The sequence below is a fragment of the Odontesthes bonariensis genome, chromosome 15, assembly GCF_027942865.1.
Source record: "Odontesthes bonariensis isolate fOdoBon6 chromosome 15, fOdoBon6.hap1, whole genome shotgun sequence".
In the NCBI taxonomy this organism is placed as follows: Eukaryota; Metazoa; Chordata; class Actinopteri; order Atheriniformes; family Atherinopsidae; genus Odontesthes; species Odontesthes bonariensis.
In genome coordinates, this window is record NC_134520.1 from 26,256,571 (window position 1) to 26,275,346 (window position 18,776).

General features: G+C 42.4%; 1 protein-coding gene across 4 annotated transcripts in view; it reads right to left on the reverse strand.

The window, feature by feature from the left end:
• Positions 1–406: 406 nt before the first annotated feature.
• The window catches only part of fcho1 (FCH and mu domain containing endocytic adaptor 1), a 56,716-nt gene continuing 38,346 nt past the window's right edge, over positions 407–18,776 (reverse strand). For all 4 annotated transcript variants that reach the window (XM_075485740.1, XM_075485738.1, XM_075485739.1 and 1 more), the window contains 16 exons: positions 18,293–18,353; positions 16,565–16,758; positions 16,154–16,178; positions 15,917–15,973; positions 14,320–14,371; positions 12,276–12,400; positions 7,272–8,312; positions 6,458–6,564; positions 6,184–6,352; positions 5,559–5,673; positions 5,268–5,423; positions 5,049–5,181; positions 4,482–4,678; positions 3,565–3,629; positions 1,504–1,671; positions 407–522 (listed from right to left, as the gene is read on the reverse strand). In XM_075485740.1, the coding sequence (XP_075341855.1) occupies positions 494–522; positions 1,504–1,671; positions 3,565–3,629; positions 4,482–4,678; positions 5,049–5,181; positions 5,268–5,423; positions 5,559–5,673; positions 6,184–6,352; positions 6,458–6,564; positions 7,272–8,312; positions 12,276–12,400; positions 14,320–14,371; positions 15,917–15,973; positions 16,154–16,178; positions 16,565–16,758; positions 18,293–18,353 (2,694 nt within the window). In that variant the 3' untranslated portion in view covers positions 407–493. The remainder of the gene's footprint in view (positions 523–1,503; positions 1,672–3,564; positions 3,630–4,481; positions 4,679–5,048; positions 5,182–5,267; positions 5,424–5,558; positions 5,674–6,183; positions 6,353–6,457; positions 6,565–7,271; positions 8,313–12,275; positions 12,401–14,319; positions 14,372–15,916; positions 15,974–16,153; positions 16,179–16,564; positions 16,759–18,292; positions 18,354–18,776) is intronic.

An 18,776-nucleotide genomic window follows, 5' to 3' on the forward strand; every position in this document is an offset into this window, starting at 1 on the left:
ATCACAAAACCTATTGGAACAAATGTCAGATTTACAAACAGCTCTTTTTCTTCCTCACAAATGAATCTTCGATCCATTAGGATACTATAGAGATATACTATTTACATAATTTAAAAATCCTAGTTCCCATGGCAACTCAGCTCCAGAGCGTAATATGCTTTATTATAAGTCACTTTTTTAAATTTTTTTCTACTGTAATTTAAGAAATGTTCAGACATCTAGCTTAGTTTAGCAGTTTTCCGATACGAAGGCACACAGAACACGATGAGGAGATTCAATAGAAATAGTTTTTTTTTCCTCCTGGAAAAGTACAACACAAAACTCAAGTTAGAAAAAAAAAAAAAGGAACAAAAAAGCTTGGTCCTAAAGCAGCAGGACAGTCAGAAGTAAGTGCACGTTGTCCTCCACGGCTGAGTACAGCAGCTAGTTTTACCGAGAACAACTTCTCGTTGGGAAAGTTCTCTCAATCTGTGGCGATGGGTCTTTACACGGTTCACAATGAGCAGCCCGCCATGTACTTTCCTGTCAAAGACAAATATAAAATATGTTGAAGTCACAGTCCGCTTGTAATCAAAGTGAAATATAACAGAACTTTCTCCTCACACCTTTTAAAATGTCATTAATTAACAAGCCACATCATTGTTCAATCTGTGAATCAAGCGTAAAAACGACGACTTAAATTTAACGAGTGCTGGACTGTTTGCGATAGCGCGGTAACTTTGTTTCCTGGCAACTTTCACCATGGCATCGTGACTGCGCCTTTTCCTGCATCCAGCTATGATTTTACTCCTCTAATGAGGTGTTTAGAGCTCGTTGCAGGTGCTGGTAGGTGGAGTTCGTTATTGTTGGGTAAAGCCAGACGAACTTCCCCAATTTCCAGTTTCAGTGTTTCATTTAAACTACTGAAGCGAGATCGAACCCTCAGCAACAAGGCTCATAAGGGAACTACTGTTAGGGGAAAAAAGAATCTATTAACAAACTCCAAAAATGTTATTTTCTTTACACATTAAACTATTAAAGCTTTTCTCCTGAAAAAGAGCTCAAAACCTATTTCTTACTGGTAAATTTGGAATAAAGCCATTTGCACAGCTGTAAAAATTAATCGTGATGTTATAAATGCTCATCAGTTTTCTCACTTTTACAACAATTCCCAACGGTTTCCTTTAACTCCCATGAACCTAACGTTATGTATTCAAAGAGCTTGGTATGAATAATTAGCTGAAATCCAACAGAAAAAGAAGCTAACTCTCACATTCTAAAAACTGGAGGTAAAAAGATGTTTAGTGTTTTCATGTGAGACATGGCAGATAAGACTTATTATCAAAATTGTTGGTAATTTTGAGGTCGTCATTCCACTTATTGATTAACTGCGCACTTGTTTGACTTTCGTTAAATCTGATTTAAAAGTAAATGGTGAAAAGCAATACTGTGATGAACCCGGTGAGTGGTCCATAGTGGGCCTGATAGCTTATGGACTGTATATTTGTAAATGTTCAGTGTTACCTGTGGCGAATCTCTTCTTGACCAGCGACATGCGGTAGCGGTTGCCCACCAGCTCCACGTCCATGCCCGACAGCGAGGTCCCGGAGCCCACAAACTGAACGGCGAGGCTGGGCGGAGGGCCGCGGGGAGCCTCCAGGCACTGCCAGCTGGCACACAGAGTCCCTGAGCCTGACACACACACACACAAAATGTTTAATGCACTGCTGTAATAAAAAGATTTAAGGGGGCGTTTAACAGGAAAGGAAAAAAAAAAATAAAAAATCGCCCAAACTTCAAAATAGAGCAGCTCAGACTCAGTCACCACGGTTACATGCACGTCGAGCTATGGTTACAGCTCGACTTTGTCCCAGTACACGTGCACGGGAGTGAAACCGATTCATTGACCATCATACGTCCATCATCTAGACAACCTTATAGATAGAAGTTCTGAACATTCTTCATGGGAGATCATCATTAACCGGAAGTTGGGCTGACTTCTCTTCACAGACGTCGTCTTTAAGGCCTGAGCAGGACTGTGTCGAATGGAGAGCAGATCCACAATAAACTCTGTTTTCTTGAGTTTTTCTTGGTTTTTGTTTGGGAAATACCAGTCGCATGAAGCCAACGCGTCTCTTTAAGGACTGCGATGAAATGGATCCATCCGGGAGAAGAAAAGTAACCGAGAGCCTTTAGTAAAGGCTTTTTTAAATTTTTTTTTTACATAATTATCATCTACACTTAAAATATTTAAAGAGTTTTACTCTTCTTTGGTTAAAATTTTGGATTTTGATTCAAACAAGACAGGGTTCCTACAGAGTTGAGTACTGTTATCCATTCAGTCAGTGACTGACCCCTGTGTGTAAATGTCTGATCTTCTGTTTACAAGATGTCCAGTGAGACTCAGTATTAATGTACAGCTTCACCTTCAACACTTTAGCTATAAAAAAAAAAAAAAGAGGCCTTGTTGAGGACAGCTGTAGGAGTTATGGTGGCCTTTCAGTGCTTTTGCTCCCGTCTCAGAAACCAGAGAAGACTTCCAATAAATGTTTTCTGCTTTTATCATCCCATCCATCACTGATGTCTCTAAATAGTTTCCTCTTTCTATGTTCTGTGAAACCATAGCTTCACAGGGACGTGATAATATATCATCATATAAAAAAATAGGAACAAATAAAAGGCAGAGATGCGGGTGGACACAGTGAGCCAAAATAATTCAACTTTAGACCGGCCTGTAACTTAAATTAGAGCCATGCTGTCTGCCGTCTCTCATTTTTGTACCACCGAGGTTGTAAAATATGAGCCACATTCAATTCGACACATGAAACGTGACTATTCAGAGTTTACTTCTCCTTCCTTCACTCTCATTTTGTTCGTCTGAACCAGGCTGAGGAGAGAAGGATGTGGAGCACAGATTTTATTGAGCGACTCGCTATCACTAATTTCTGCATTTGTTTTGTGGAGGTGTGAAAACATTTAATATCGGATCAAGTTGAAAACAGGGTCACCAACGTTTACCAGAAAACTTCTTAGTTTAAAGTAAGAGACCCCGTTCAGACCTGATGCAAACATCCGTCCTGAGTGATCCGAGCAGAAGTGGACAGCACCAAATAAAAGTGTGAATGCACTCACGATGGACACGTTCACAGGTGGTCCAGGACACTTCTACCCACATTCTTATGATATTCTGAACTCAATCAGTCGGCACATCGGCGTGGAAATACTCAGCTCTGAGAGTACAACCACAAAACTCCAGATTTGTCCTGTCAGTCTAAGGAGTCACCTTTTAACAGGCCCTGACCCGTAGCTGTTTACCCAGCAGGCCGTGCACTTTCTGACCGCACAGTTGGGTATTGTGGCCTATATACACAACAGTGAAGCTCCTATTAGAAGCTAACATACTGGCTACCTTCTGAAATCTCTGTATCTACATACGTCTACATGCCAACTGAGATCCGACTGTCCGGGGGGGAGACCAACAACAAAAGAAACCCCAAACATTTTTGACCAAAAATATCGATCAGTTGAGGCTTTCCAGGTGACTTGCCAGGTGATTTGACATGTTTAAAGCAGCAGATCTCTTACCTTTACTGTGGTTGGTTGGGGAAAGGTTGGGCAGTTTCCACATCAGCCGTCGTTCCTCAGCATTCCTGCAAAAAAAGAAAAAAGAACAGTTAGTGAGACCTGATCCTTTATTCTCCTCCCTTTGATGTCAGTATAAATGGCGTTTTTGTTGGTGTTGAATACTCTAAATAAAATACAGCTGCTCTTCGGGTAAGTCACCAAGTTTAAGTAGGGTGTATCCACACAGAAACTAACGTCTCAGTGTGAAATAAAACTTCTTTTTAATGGTACACATCTTATTGCGTAATACAAAAAGTTTTAGTAATGTAAATGTCTTCGGTATATAGTTGAGCTTCAAGTTAAATTCCACGAAACTGTTCTCTGTGTCAAGAAATGAAATAAACTGGTTGGCTAACTGTATCGTCCCTTAACAAGTGAGTTTTAAAAAGGAAGAAATATTTTGTAGAACAACTAATATATGGGAGTCTACCAACTGTGTCGGCTGCTCTGCTGCTTTCAAGACATAATATCATGAATCAAAACACTAACTTTTTAATTTATTAATCAAAAACTGACACTTATGATTGGGAACTTCCCAGTTTCAGATCTTTGTGGCTATGTGGTGATCTCTTATCTGGAGGCTAACTTGCTTCAGAGTAAGTTTGGTTTCCTGAACGATAAGAAGCATAAGAGGTGAGCCAGCTTCATATAGAGAGACAGGCTGACAAGCACACCGAGACCAGCCTCAGCCTTCCTAAACTTTAAAGACTCGACGACAGAATCTGCGCCTCTACATTGTGAGCACAGGTTTGATTTGTGATTCTGTTTGTGCATTAACTGAATTCTCTTGATGGCAATCATCGGCTTAATAACAGATCTGTCTCCAATCTGCCCCACTTTGAAAGAAACTGCTCCATCGTCTCATCATTGCAGCTCACCAGGAGGCAGGCGGCTGGCACTGCAGGTCTGTGGCGGTGTGGTCCAGAGGCAGCAGCACCTGGACGGCGGTGAGCTGGGTGGAGGGTGCGGTGGCAGGGCAGCAGTGATAATCCAGGGAGACTCGGGTCACCGTGCCGCTCCGCTGACACTCAGCTGACAGCAGGAGAGGAGCCCGACCCGGATCCTGAGACGACACCTGATAAAGAAAGGAGGCTTACAATGCGAGTGTATCATCTTAATTACCAAGATATTTCCCCATATGGCTCCCCAAATGGTCCAGTGAGTAAACTTTAAAAACAAACAAATGGCAGCAGACAGTAAGGACAGGGTTCAACGATAAGCAAACACAAAAGGAGATTTATTTAAATTCAACAGTTTATAAGGAAATTCTTGGGAAATCCATTAACATCTAAGATCTATGAGGTCAAAATCTAAAAGGATGACGGGGAGGTACTAAGAAACTGTACCACAGTGGCATAAAGAAGTCACATGACTGTAGGCTTGTTGAATAAAACATATGAAATAGGATAAAAAATATCTGCAGGATGAGAATCCTAAATCCTGACCTGATATTTGAGCAGGCCGACGTTGTAGTACGAAGCCTGGGGGTTGAGTTCAGCCTCTCTCTGCAGGTAGAGCTGCAGAGCCTGCATGTTGAACCAGAAGTCTCTGGTGTCTGGATCACTCTGAGAAGGATCACTGTGGAGACGCAGACACGACACAAGGATAAAGATTTGATAGTGGAGTGGACAGGATTGCAATGCAAAGAACAGAAGGCGGCTGACCTGTAGAGCAGCTTTTGATTGGGAAGGAAGTGATCGATCCTCGAGATATTGACCAGTCTGAAGCTGAGCACCGGAACGTTGGGACTGGCTGTGAAAATCCGGATGATTCCTGCTGGGAAGGACATCGTCAGGTCGCCTGTGATCTTCACAAGACAGCTGAAGAAAGAAGAAAACACACAAAACAACTTGGTTTACTCGTGTTTTTCTTAGCCCGAGTTAACTCAATCAATGACTCAATGAGTCAGCACACGGCAGAGAATATCTTTGTAAAACTTGTAGCGTCACACTGACCGGTTGTGCTGTCCACCTTTGAAGTAGGCATTGATGTATTCTGTTATGGCGGCAGCTACCGGCCAGGCCTCCTGCGTGCTGAGGGAAATAGGACTGGGACCTCTGGACAGGTGCACTGAGGACGACAAACGTAGGAACTGTGAGTCGTGTTGTTACAAAAAAAAAAAAAAGTCACGTTTAAAGGGATGGTTTTGAGAAGGATGCTTACCATACATGTTTGAAAATCAATACTACACTTGCCTTGAGGATAAGTTAATTATCCCTTTTTCAGTAAATATAAACCTTCTATCTAGAGCTAGTTAACTTAGCTTATAACAACGACTTGAAGGGGGGGGGCGGTTAGCCTGACTCTGTGGTAGCCTTCCTTCAGATCTGATGCTGAAGGAGATGGATTATTTCTGATAAAGCAAAAAAATGAGCCAATTCTTAACTGGGAAAGATGGACATAGTTCTGAAACGTAAAGCCACTGAGAAATGCTTTGGAGTTCAATACCATTCACAGCCAACTCCGCCTCTGGCTCCAACAGGCTCCCATTCAAAGAGCCAATGAAGCTCACTCATTCATTTATCCAACAGAGTCCTGTGTTGCATGTTTTCAGTTTGGAGCCGTGTTTATGTGGCTTACGCTGCCTCGGTTGGTGGTCCTGGTGCTGGTAGGGCAGGGGTGAGGCTTGCACCGCTCTGGCGGGACTGGGTGCTCTGTTTTGCACGCCCCACTCACTGGGGCTGGAGGAGGAAGAGGAGGTGAGGGAAGGGCAGTGCTCAAGCATCGGGGAGGAACACAGTGACCGGGACTGAAACACAGAGGGGACGGAGACGATCTCATGACTGCTGTCCAGATAATGCGCCTAACCGATCAGATGCTCACACCGTGCAGGAAATGAATGATGGACACTCACCCTTTCACTGCCGCTGAGTCGGGCTGAGGACCTCTTGGCCCGAGTCGCTCTCTGAGGAGCAGCTGCAACCACGTCAGCTGTGTCCTGTCTGAAGTTATGTTTGGAACCTTTTGGAGACACAAACACAAAGCCACTCAATCCGAATCACACACTGGACTGCAGGGTACAAGCAGACATCAGAAATGTGTTCAGAGGAACAGGTGACGACCTGTAAAAAAAAAAGGAACGCTGCCAAAACAAGCTGGCAGCAACTGGGACGGCTTATCTGCGCCGATCTAACCGAGAGATTAAACATTCTGTTAGTGTGTGACTGTGTTTCAAAGAGATTTCCCTCTCCAGTGAGGAAGAACTGTGTTAATCACTTGTATACACAGTCAGCTCTCGCCAAATCAGGCAACAGACTAGTTCAACCCTAACCCTCCAACAATCAGAAGAGGTTGAAACTAATGACACATTTTTATTTAAATAAGTAGATGTCAAAATATATTTTTTTTTAGTATTATTGAAAGTTTAAAACTGCTCAGTGAAAAATGTTTGATCCTCCATTTCTCCATCACAGTTTGGCATAAAAATAGAAGAAACTGGCAACACTTGCCACCATTTTTCATCTTTTTCTTCCTTTTTGTAGGACTGGACTTCACATCAAAGGTTTCAACTTCCAGAAACTAACTAACACCAGGTTTACCGGCTTTACCTCATGTGAGAGATAAACTGAAGCTTGACTTAGAGTAGGAGCAGAGAGCTCTTTTGTCTTTTTTATCTGAGAATATACGAATTTAACAACCAAAAAACAAGAAAGTAAATCATTTAGTACCCTTGTGAGAGCCGACGTTGCAGGTTATCTGAGTGCTCAGATCCAGACAGTCCTGATCTTTGTCTGTCGAAAAACACAGATCCTCCTGAGGTCCTGAATGCCTCGTGAGGGGAGGGGCGTTCCTGCGTGGCTCGCTTTCTGACGATCGATGTTTTCTCCTCTCTCCTCCACCTCCTTCCTGGGATTTGGAGCCGACACCTTCACTGAATGGGTTGTGGACTGAGTTCCAGTGCTTCAGCTCCTTCTTGGTCTGAGCTGAAGGTAAAGAGTTTGATGTGGCATCCAGACCCAGTCTGCTGCTGTTAGTGGAGCTGCTGCTGCTTTGCTGGGGCACCATCCCGCCTGCCGCAGCCAGCGACGACTGGTGCGTTGGACTGCCAATCATCGTGATAGCAAACGGGTCATCAGAAGTGACGGGAGGGGGCAGGCTACGGTCTCGCTTCCTGTCTTTTTCTTTACGATTGGAGGCAGATGATGACGAAGAAGAGGAGGGGGTTGGAAGTGTCTTGGTATCGGCGAGGGAGGCAGAAAATGGGTCCCCGCGTACTTCCTTTGCCCTGCCCTCCTGGGGCGGGCGAGGCGGTGGGCACGCCCAGGCGTCAGACAGGTCTAATGTCTCCTGGGTGACTGTTCTCTCAAAGGCAGCAAGGAAAGGGTCTTCAGGTGGAATGTGTTTGCAGTTCCACACGGACGACTCCATCTCAGGTGGGTGGAGGGACTGAGAGAAAGCAGGGAACCGCACAGGCAAGGGGTCCATTTCTGGAGGGACACGCGATGGCCGTGACGAGGTGACAGACCAGGCGTTGGTGGGGTCGTCCTGAGGGTTAGGGCTGGGCCGAGGGGAAGGGTCGAGGAAAGCAGAGAGGAAAGGATCCACTGGTCGCCCCAGCGGTTGTTTCTGCTCTTTACTCTGTGACACAGGAGGCCAAGCTGCCCAGCCCACCGGCTCAGGAGAGGGCCCAAGAGGCTGATGGGAAGGTGAGTCCAGGCCCGAGTCTTCGACATTCTCTGGTGATGAAGAATCGGACGAGAAGGCAGCATCTGATACACATAAAAAAAACAAAGTCAACACAGTAAATCAGGTTGTCATTATCATAGGGAAACATAATCAACAATCACGTTTTAGGAAAAATAAGTCAAAACTAAACCACAGCAGGTGTCGTTTGGCCCAAAAAGGAGGCACTATATTTTCTGGACATAACAGGTGAAAAAGTGGGATGGCATTATATTAGAAAGGTGGGCATTTGGGGGTATTTGCTTTGATTTAACTAAGTCTTACTTAAACTTAGATCTTACTTCAAATCAGAACCCTTCACATCAAAAAGTCTCTTTTCTCTATGCCTACCTCTGGCTATGATCATGGTGTTTAAGTTCCTTGCTTTAAACATCTAAGAACCCATTTTGTGGACACCTTTGCAGAGTCATCACGTGTTCACCGCAGGACAAGTGGAGACGTTACCTCTCAGATATCTGAAGAGCTTTGGGATGAGGGGACGGACACGATCAAAGGCTGCTCCGATAGTGCCAGACGTTCGCATGTACTGTTCAGGCATCCAATTAATTTTTAAAAAAAAGGCAAAACTTGAGACTACTTTCCCCATTGAGTTTCAGCTCTCTCCATAAACCAATGAGCGAATTCATCTTTCCTCATCTTGTACCAAAATATTTTGCCCATAGAAGACCAAGCTACGGATGTAATTTCCACTGGTAATGAGTGGGAGAGACCTTTTATTTTAGAAAATCTCAAATTTCAGGTCCCTGAACACTGAGGCTATGGCTACACGAAAACGAAACGAGGTTTTTTTTGAAAACGGGTTCGAAAATTCTTGCGACCACACGGAAACGCGCTGCTGTCCAGACGAAAACGATGAAACGAGGCAGTACACACGCCACTGTGTCACGCCACGCTGTGAGACAATAGAGAAGTGTTAAAATTGGCTCCCAGCGTCAACGTGTGACTGACGCAAAAACGTTTTAGCTGTAACAATGGAAACGAAACGAGGCCGTTTTCAAACTTTCCCACTCTGGAACCCGTTTTCAAAAACTATCGTTTTGGGGTAGTGGGAACGCCGGCTCCGTGTGGCCGCGACAGTGAAACGATAAGAAAAAGTATCGTTTACAGTGAAAAACGTTTCCGTGTAGCCGCAGCCTGAGTAATTTCCAGCTGCTATACTCCAGATGATAATATTGATAGCTCCTTCATCTCACCTTCTATTGTTATTGTTCACTCAGACAGTAAAGAGTGCTTTTTACACCCTGTCTTACCTTTCAGGCTATTTGCAGGCTGCCAAGGCTTTTATTCTCCTTTAGATTATCACAGAAAACAATACAAATTGTAATAATTTGTCATTTAATTAAAACATTTTTTTTTAAACTCTTATTTGTAATTGTGTTTTACATTCATCTCCAAACTGAGACAAGAGTAGGCTTAAAGGACACATACAGCACAGACACTGGATGTACAAAATATCTGGGCATTCAAGGACAATTATCTGCCAGTCGAGCAACCTTTTTGTTTCTCTGGATTACATTTGACTTGTTTGTGGGTGTGATAAGGTGCAGACCTCTGTGTCCCAGTCTGAGTACAGTGAATTAAAAGAAAAATAGAGACGTAGACTGCCAGAGTAAATGAATCATCCATTCATCAAACTCAAGTTCATCGCGAGGTGAGGGTGAGCGAACACCTATATGCCTTTAGAACTCATTTCTACATCCAAGTGTAATGAGTTTGCAATATTCTTTAATGACAAAGTTCAAGGCATTAAAAATGCAATAATTTCCACAACACAAATAACTACTCTGCAGCCAGCTTGACACCTAGAGCTGACACATTTTACACCTGTTACTGACAACAGTCGAAGAGATCATCTGCAGTCTGAGTTCATCAACGTGCTGCCTTGATGAGTTGCCCACTAGATTCCTAAAGTCTGTGCTGAGCAGTTTGTTACCACAACTTGCTCATCTAGTCAACATCTCACTCCAGACTGGAACATTTCCAAAGGCCTTAAAAACGGCTGTCATTAAGCCTCTTCTAAAGAAGAGCAATCTTGATGCCACAGTACTGAACAACTACCGGCCCATATCAAACCTGCCATTCTTAGGCAAAGTCCTAGAAAAAGTTGCATACCAACAGCTTAGTGACTTTCTCCTGTCTAACAATGCTTTTGATACTTTCCAATCAGGCTTTAGGCCCCACCACAGCACTGAGACAGCTCTGATCAAGGTGACAAATGACATCCGCCTGAACACAGATGCAAGTAGAGTCACAGTCTTAGTTCTGCTGGACCTGAGCTCTGCCTTTGACACAGTTGACCATGCGACCTTATTACAGAGGTTAGAAGACTGGGTGGGAATCTCTGGTCGTGCTTTAAACTGGTTCAAGTCCTATCTGGAGGACAGGAAATATTTTGTTGAAATTGGTAACTGTGTCTCAGACCAAATGGCTATGACCTGTGGGGTTCCCCAGGGGTCAATCCTGGGACCGGTATTGTTCAATCTGTACATGCTTCCACTAGGCCAGCTAATACGCAGCTATAATGTGTCCTACCACAATTATGCAGATGACACTCAGATCTACGTGTCACTGACGGCAGGAGAACACGGGCCTGTAGATACATTGTGTCGCTGCATCGAACAGATCAGTGTGTGGATGCAAAACAATTTCCTCCGCTAAACTCAGACAAAACTGAAATTATTGTCTGTGGCCCACAGAAACAAAGAGAAAGTGTTATCAGTCACCTTGAGACTCTCTCTCTAAAACCTAACTATCAAGTTAGAAATCTCAGGGTAATATTGGACTCAGACCTGAACTTTAACAGCCACATTAAATCAGTAACATCAGCAGCTTTTTACCATCTAAAAAACATTGCCAGAATCAAAGGAATAGTGTCTAGACCAGACTTAGAGAGACTGATCCATGCGTTTGTCTCCAGCAGGTTAGACTACTGTAACGGCCTGCTCACTGGGCTCTAAACGGGCTGTAAGACAGCTGCAGTACATCCAGAAAGCTGCTGCTCGAGTCCTGACTAGAACCAGGAAATACGACCATATTAGTCCAGTGCTCAGGTCTCTGCTCTGGCTTCCTGTCGCTCAGAGAATAGACTTTAAAACAGCTCTGCTTGTGTACAAGTCTCTTCATTGGCAAGCGCCAAAGTACATCTCTGACATGTTAGAGCCATATGAACCAACTCGGGCTCTGAGAACCTCAGGGAGGGGTCTCCTGCTGGTGCCCAGAGTCAGGACTAAACAAGGTGAGGCTGCGTTTCAGTTTGATGCTCCTAAAATCTGGAACAGTCTTCCAGAAGATGTGAGACAGGCCTCAACTCTGACAATGTTTAAATCCAGGCTGAAAACAGTTCTATTTAGCTGTGCATGACACCTGAAAGTATTTTATCTGCACTCTTCACTTTTTAATTAATTAATGATTATTTTAATGGGTTTTTAATTTCTTTATTTTATTTTTTATTTCTTTTTAATGATTTTATTGCCTTCTTGTGATTTTATGTAGCTGTGAAGCACTTTGAATTGCCCTGTGTATGAATTGTGCTCTATAAATAAAATTGCCTTGCCTATGAGCCATAGAAGCGTGTCCATGTTTTCATTAATACATAAGAGTATTTTATTAAGTTAAACTCAATATATATGTTTTATCTTTACAAGTGATGAGGCTTCCAGAGGCTGAGCCTTTATTCTCATCCTAAACTGAGAAAAAAGGCAGGTGCAGGACAAGAGTTAATCATCTTATAATGGCCCCAACAGGGAAAATGCAGGTGTGTTAATGATTTGCTTTCCACTTAGGGGAGAACCTGCGTCTGCACACGCAGATCCATTATCATGGCTTCCTGGGATGCTTAATGGGAGAGAGCCGACAATATGTCATCGCTGATGAGTAAAAACATCAGGTGTGAAAAGATCTATTAGGGTCGTCTTACATTTGTCCCAATATGAACACAGGAGAAAAAAAAAAAAAAAAAGTTTAAAAATCATTTTTAAAACTTTTCCTACATTCAGAAGCACCGAAAGTGTTCTGCTCTCTGAGCTGTTCCCGGCTGTCAAAGCTTTTGGACTTGAAGGCCGACTCCAGCGGAGGTCCAAAGAGGCTGTCTGAACCGGATGCTGTAGAACTCAACCTGAGGAGGAAGAAACGAGCAGAGGAGCGATGACTGAGAGAAAGGAACAGAAAGTGAGAAAATAGGAAACTGGGAGATTGTAAAAACAAAGGAAGCCAAAGAGTGCAGGACACGAAAGTGTCTGTGTCTGTGTCTGTGTTATGATGGCATGTGTCTGCAGGGTCAGGACTAACATTTGCATCTGATTTGTACAGATGTAATGATTTCGAGAGGACTGACATAAATGTGACCTCTAATACTTTAGAATTTTTCCATTTTGTGTGCAACTCTGCTAAAGATACTGAGTTTGTATTCAAGTATTACACATAAGGACAATATAACCCCCAAATCAGAGGAAGTTTGATTTGTCACATTTTTTCTCAAATTCTTTCCATTTGTTGAAATATACCCATTTTTACATTTCAGGCATGCAGCAGATTAAAAAAAAGAAGGTGTGTGGGGGGCATTTAGAGCCAGTCATGTTGTAAAAAAAATAAATAAATAATAGTGTTAATTCAAGCAGGTGACACCAACAGGTGAATGAAATGGAGATTTTGGTGAAAACGCAGCATCCATGAAAGGCTTCGGGGAGAAAAATGAGCAGAGAATCTCTGGTTTGTCAAGAAGTATGTTTGAAAAAGAACTGTTTGAAAATAATGTTACTTAAGCAAAGATTGGAGGGAATTTGCATATTTCTTCTTCTGTAATGCATAATATCATTAAATCATTGTAGCAACCAGAAGGAATTTCAGTGTATAAAGGGCACAAGAACTAAGTTGGACATCCGTGATCTCTGATCCCTCAGACAGCACTGCATCCAGAATTGTCAATTCCTAAATAGTTGATATAGCCACACGGGTAAGGAATTACTGTGGGAAACCTTTGTCAAGTGCTACATTATGGAGTTATATTTACAAATGCCATTTTAAACTGTAAACTGTGCAAAAAAGAAGCCTTACGTCAACCCTTTAAAGAGGCAGAGTCGACTTCTGTGGGCTCGGAGGCATCTGGAATGAACCATCACAGTATAAATGTGTATTGTGATCAGAAAGGTCAGTATTCCGGATCTTTGTTGGAGGAAATGAACGCTGTGTGCTCTGGACCAAAGATAAAAAAAAAAGAGCTTCCAGACTGTTAACAGCAACAAGGCCAAAAGCCAGGCTCTGCGATGGTATCCGTGATGTTGGCAAAGTTAATCTGCGCTCCTTTTAAAAGTTCATGGAGAGCCACATGTGGTGCCTTTAAGACAAAATCTTTTAGAGGAAGAAGAGGGCACAGATACAGGACGGGCCTGCCCGCAGTCCTGAAGCCTCCGCAATAGAGAATGTGAGGAGAATTTTGAAATGAAAAATGAAAGGACAAGCCTGTACCGTTGCACGCCTTGAGACACATTTAGAAGAAGAAGAAGGCCAGAATACCAACTGAAACACTCCATCACTCCACATCCTTAATGACAGAGCCTCTTAAGTGTTGTGGGAGGGAATGTCGACATTACAAAGTGGCAAATGCATCACTGTCCCAAATTTATCTGGAATATGTTTGGAGTCCTGAAATGCAAAAAATGATTTATATCAACAGATGAAAGGAAGGCAAGTAATGAAATATCCGGGATTCATTCGGTCTGCACTGACTGAAAGTCAAAGTAAACCTAAGAATCCCTTTTCTTTTACATATTTATCTTTTTATATCTATTTTATCATTCTATTTATTTACCAGTGATGTCACTGGTGCTCAAATTATTCTTTCGTTTTGACTCTCTCGTTTGAAAACGCAAATCAAAACAATGCTGGTGTATGTTTGAACTGCAAGAAAAAAAAAAAAAAAAAAAAGATGAGCTTCACACTGACAGAGGCCACTAATGAGACAGTTCAACCTCTGAGCTCGTCTGGCCCGCTCAGTCAGATATAAGAGTGATGAAGGCAAAAGCCGATTCATCTCACCTGCTGTGATCCGGGCTGGAGGTGGACCTGCGTAGGCCCTCCTGCTCTCCATCTGCAAGAGACGACACAATCCCAATGATCTACAGTGACTCACTGCAGAGGATGTTTCCTAATCAGGACTAATCATCAGCACGCTGAGAGGAGGCAGGATGGGGTGAGATGAGATGACACGAAGGAAAACCCAACAGCCAATACCTTTCACTGTGATAAGTACCAGCAATTAGCCTGGTCTCACTGAGCTCCAGATACCGCTCCTGCCGCTGCAGAGTAACCGCTTTAATCAGATGCTGCTCATTAATCTCTCTGCCTCTGGATTTAAGAGGGAGAGACTCCCTGCAGCTGGACTTCAGCGGGCTGCTCTTCCCACTCCGGCCTAACCTGCTGACAGCTAACAAACGCGTTGGTGATAAAGCGCGCTTTGGAGCTCGAGCAGAAGGTCGGCTGTTCGTGCAAGGTCAGCCAATGAGGAAATTTGCGGTCTACGGGGAAACACGGAGACTGAGCAGGCTGGAGGTTAAGCGATGATAGATGAGGGCATCAGTGATTTACTCATGCTGAAAAGTGAGGGCAGGAAGATGGAAACACGAAGCCCTGATTACAGATGTGACCGTGACATTTTTATTATTGATTAATTGTCACACTAATGATTGTGATTCACACTGAGTTATATATTTTTCTATTTTAAGCCAGAATTCATATAGATATAGATCTATATATATGTATATAGATATGTATCAGGTGCTTGTGTAGAAATTTCTACAGGCCTAATTGCAGTTTTCAATGATAGAAAAACACAACTAATGCTGATATTGTTTTTGACCACTGATTATCATAAAAGCTGTTTTCTCACTAAGCAGTTAGTCGCTGGGTAATACACTGTATAATACAGAAAAAATTATCAAAATACTTTTAATTAGCTGAATGAATACTTGTCGTGATCTATTTAAAGATAATAAATCATATTTCAACATAGTTACAGGTTCATTTTCAAATACAAACGGACACAGATCTTGAAAACAGGTGAAGTCCAACTAGTTAACTGTTAGACTGTTTTAACAACTAAAGTACTGCGTTTAAAACCGATACAACAAGCCCGTTAAATCTCGGAGTTACGTCCGCTAAATCCATCCATCCTAAGAGACAAGTCTGTAAGCTATTTTACAACAACTTATGACAAAATTTCAGATAACGCTGACTTGTTGAGATAATCAGGCAAACTTATTATTTTTAACAAGACCACAGAAGTCAGACCACACGCAGGACTGAGCTGCAGATGGGGAAAATAAATCAATCTAATCTTTTTTTCACTGCTGAGTCACTGCTGTCAGTTTCAGAGGCTCGATGTGACACATTAAGTTCGGTAAATGTGTTATAAGATACACAATAAGATGCATCCAGGTGGTGTGCTTCCTTCAGTGTACCGGTGACTACGGCAGTCCTGTGACATGAGACTGAATGTTAAATAAAAAAAAGGTCAGTGGGGTTTTAAGGTATCTGGTGTATAAATCATCAGCTATGGATATTGTACACAAGGCCACTATGCGTCACAGCTGTTGTGATAACATGTTAAGTTGGTCCGATCGATGTACCGACTCACCTCTGTGAGAGGCAGCCTCACCATCTTCTGATCGACCTCCCGCAGTACTCGAGTTCTCTACAGAGCCGCGACAGAGATTAAATCTTTCAGAGGTGTGAAGTCAAAGATGCAGTGCACAGATAACAGCATACTGTACATTTCACTTTGCTTATATTACAGAAAAAGTTTGTTAATGGTGCCCATCAACAAAGACTGAAAATTATTCCAAAAACAGACATTTAAAGTGACTAAACTTACTGGAAAGATGCCGCTTCGCGGACACCTGAAAATCAAGAGAATGAGGCAATAGTTGAATTATTCCACATTTTAATCATTAACAAAAGTGTCCACAGACCTTCTCTGTGACAATCAGCTCTGAGCTCATCGGTTCCTAACCTGCGCTGTTGCTTTAAGCAAATGCATGTAAAAAAAAAAAAAAAAAATTGTGCTTTTGTAGTATTTTCAGAGGCACTCCTAAATATTCTTATTTATCAAGTCTGCACCTATTCCTGAATGCAGCGTAACTGAGCTCTGACGTGTTTTCACAAAGTTGTTCGTAGGTTCAGATCCGTGGCTGTTTTAGGGGCTACGTGAGTATTGTCAGAAACTTTCTCCTTTAACATCATAGCGTATAAATGTTAACAGCAGATCCAAAGAGCGTGGCCCAACCTGCTGCCGTGCTCCTCTGTTTGGTGGCAGAGTGAGAGTCCCCACCGTGGCTTTCAGCTCCTTCTCTGTAGCGACTGAGTTGCAGCGATTGCTGCTGGCCACCGGTCTTATCTGGATGTGGAACTTTTTGGGCTCCTCATCATCAAAGTCTGAATCACTGGAGTAGAAGTTGCTCTCCTTCTCCTCAGAGCAGCGTACAAGGAAAGACGAGGGTCAAGGAGAACAAGCTCGGGTTAGAGAAATGTTGATGTTTGGCAGATGGATTGTGAGAAAGGAAACTACAGTGTATTGGTATAGAGGTTTGTATTGTATTGATTTAATCATAGAAACAGCAACAACAAGGAACTAATAGCCATACTTAACATGTAAGCAGAGGCAATGCAATGTTTACTTCAGGTAAGTGTTCACTTGGAACCAAAGTCATTACCGCGTCCTCTTTTCCTTGGACTTTGCTCTGCCGCACAAGTCTGAGTTATGCACATTTTGAGAGTATTTGATGAATGTGTAATGTGTGCACAGCAGGCAGAAGGCTGGATGAGAGGATGAAAAAGGCAGGAAGAGCCTTGCATCTCTCAGGGGAGTGTGCTAACACTGATAAATGGATCGGAGCTGCAGAGTTGAGTATTCAAGTATTAAGTTAGTAGGACCATTCATTCATATCCAACTGCCGGTGGTTAAGTTCAGCCAGACTTTACCGTGTCTAAAGTTAATGAGGTGGAACACATTTCAGAATTTGTGCTACCGAACACAAATTAGATCTTTATAATGGTTAGGCTCAGAAGTTAATGGATGCATGAATGCAGGAAATGGTAGTCACGAAGTGGCTAAACTCCTGCTTTCTGTTCCTTTTTCAAATGGTTTGTTGAAAATGTTTTGTCAGCTCGGGTCATCAGTGAATCATCCGAAGCTAAAAAGACGTTTTGCTGTGTTTACTAGGAAAAAAACCACAAATGATTAGCCGATTGTGGCTCCTGGAGGGTTGCTTCTTTTTCTTTGGCGGTAATTTAGTCTTTGAATGCGGTTCACATCATGATCGAAAACTTTCAAAAATGTTTTATTATGTTTGAATGAATTCATTTTTATAGTATTATTAGAGATTCAGTTGTAAAGAGAGGACAACAAATAGGGATAAAAAGAAGACCCAGCCAGACTTTAACAGGAAGTTGTGGTTTGTGGTCAGTACTATAAACTCCAGAAGACTCCTAAATAAAATATTTAAAGAAATCACATGTAAAATGTGTTTATACTCATTTTTAAAGAATTACATAAAAAAAAAAAAAGGATAATACAGTGTTTATAAAAAGTACATCTTCGGGAAGCTTCAATGTTTTCTGTTTTGCTTTAGGACATAAAATCACAGAGGATATATTATGGATTTACTGTTCTTCTCAAAGCCAAAGACAGATCCTTAACAGCTGCCGTATCACCAAAAGACTGTTCCAATGTCGGGATCCTTTAAAGGACGTAGTCATTCGTTCCAGGATAATTGAAGGATGCTTCTGTGCATTCTTAAAGCATCCAGAATCCTCTTCACGTGTCTGAACTGACGCAGAGAGAGGATGGATCGATGCCGGCGCAACATGCATTCTAATGTCACCAAGTTTTTTTTCCACTGTATTTGCCGTCACAAAGTCCAATTAGAAAAATCATCATCTATGAACACAGAAGCCCTTCCCCTTATTTTTCTCAAATGTGCAGCCCGAACACGCAGGAGCAGAAAAAGGATATCATTCTGAGTGCTGTCAGCTCGGATGACAAAGCCCTCATCGTCCACTTCCAGCGGTGAGTTCTGTATGAATGGGAACAGAGAGGCGGCAGCTGGGTCAGCAACACAGAGACAAATGGGGCAAATCCAACACACACAAGTGTTTTGCCGCATTGTAAAACTCTACGCTTACTGACAGCTTTCCATTAGAGTGAGAAAAACAGACCCTATAAACGTTCAACACGGATGGTCACAGGTGTGAATAACTTCCAGAAATCTTTTACATTAAACACGGTCTTAGTGAGAGCTCAAACAAAGCTGTGTGGAGGCTAGAAGTCCACAAGCAGTTTAAGTTATTTAATCAAACAACGGCGTCGGGTTATGTTGCCAGAATGAAATCCAACCAATATGGGTCTGAGTTTTGGACTCAAAAACATTACATTTCATAATGTTTAATTTCAGTATCTCAATGAGTTACTGGTAAAATTTAAACTGGTAAAATTTCTT